Source organism: Lampetra fluviatilis, chromosome 70, assembly GCF_964198595.1.
Source record: "Lampetra fluviatilis chromosome 70, kcLamFluv1.1, whole genome shotgun sequence".
Taxonomy (NCBI): domain Eukaryota; kingdom Metazoa; phylum Chordata; class Hyperoartia; order Petromyzontiformes; family Petromyzontidae; genus Lampetra; species Lampetra fluviatilis.
In genome coordinates, this window is record NC_136344.1 from 2,984,466 (window position 1) to 2,985,209 (window position 744).

The 744-nt window shown below is 58.9% G+C and overlaps 1 protein-coding gene across 1 annotated transcript in view; it reads left to right on the forward strand.

Annotated features, from left to right (window-relative positions):
* Positions 1-254: 254 nt before the first annotated feature.
* Positions 255-744, forward strand: part of LOC144952869 (ubiquitin-conjugating enzyme E2 variant 2-like) — a 21,671-nt gene continuing 21,181 nt past the window's right edge. Inside the window, exon 1 of the mRNA XM_078883340.1 lies at positions 255-344. Within this exon, the coding sequence (XP_078739466.1) occupies positions 329-344 (16 nt within the window). The 5' untranslated portion in view covers positions 255-328. The remainder of the gene's footprint in view (positions 345-744) is intronic.

Genomic DNA, 744 nt, shown 5'->3' on the forward strand with positions numbered 1-744 from the left:
CCTCTCGCGTGACGTCAGCGTTGACACAACACGAGTGACGTCATCCCCCCATCGGCGCCGCTCCCTCTCGCGTGACGTCAGCGTTGACACAACACGAGTGACGTCATCCCCCCATCAGCGCCGCTCCCAGAGCAGCAGCACCAAGACCACAACGACCACAACAAGATGGCGTGCACGGCCCGTGAGTCGTCAGTAGTCGTAGTACCACCACTACCACCACTACTACCACTACTACCACCACTACTACACTACCACTACTACCACGCTAGCACCAGCACCACCACCACTACCACCACACTACCATCACCACCACTACCACCACAACAAGATGGCGTGCACGGCCCGTGAGTCGTTAGTAGTCGTAGTACCACCAGTGCTACCACTACTACCACCACTACCACACCACCACTACTAGCAGCATCACCACCACCACTACTACCACCACTACTACCACCAGCACTACCACCACACTAGCACCACTACCACCACCACACGACCACCACCACACGATGGTGGTGGTGGTTGTGGTGATGGTGGTTGTGGGGATTGTGGTGGTTGTGGTGGTGGTTGTGGTGATGGTGGTTGTGGGGGTGGTGGTGGTTGTGGGGGTGGTGGTGGTTGTGGGGATGGTGCTGGTTGTGGGGGTGGTGGTGGTTGTGGGGGTGGTGGTGGTTGTGGGGGTGGTGGTGGTTGTGGGGATGGTGCTGGTTGTGGTGGTGGTTGTGGGGATGGTGGTGGTTGTGG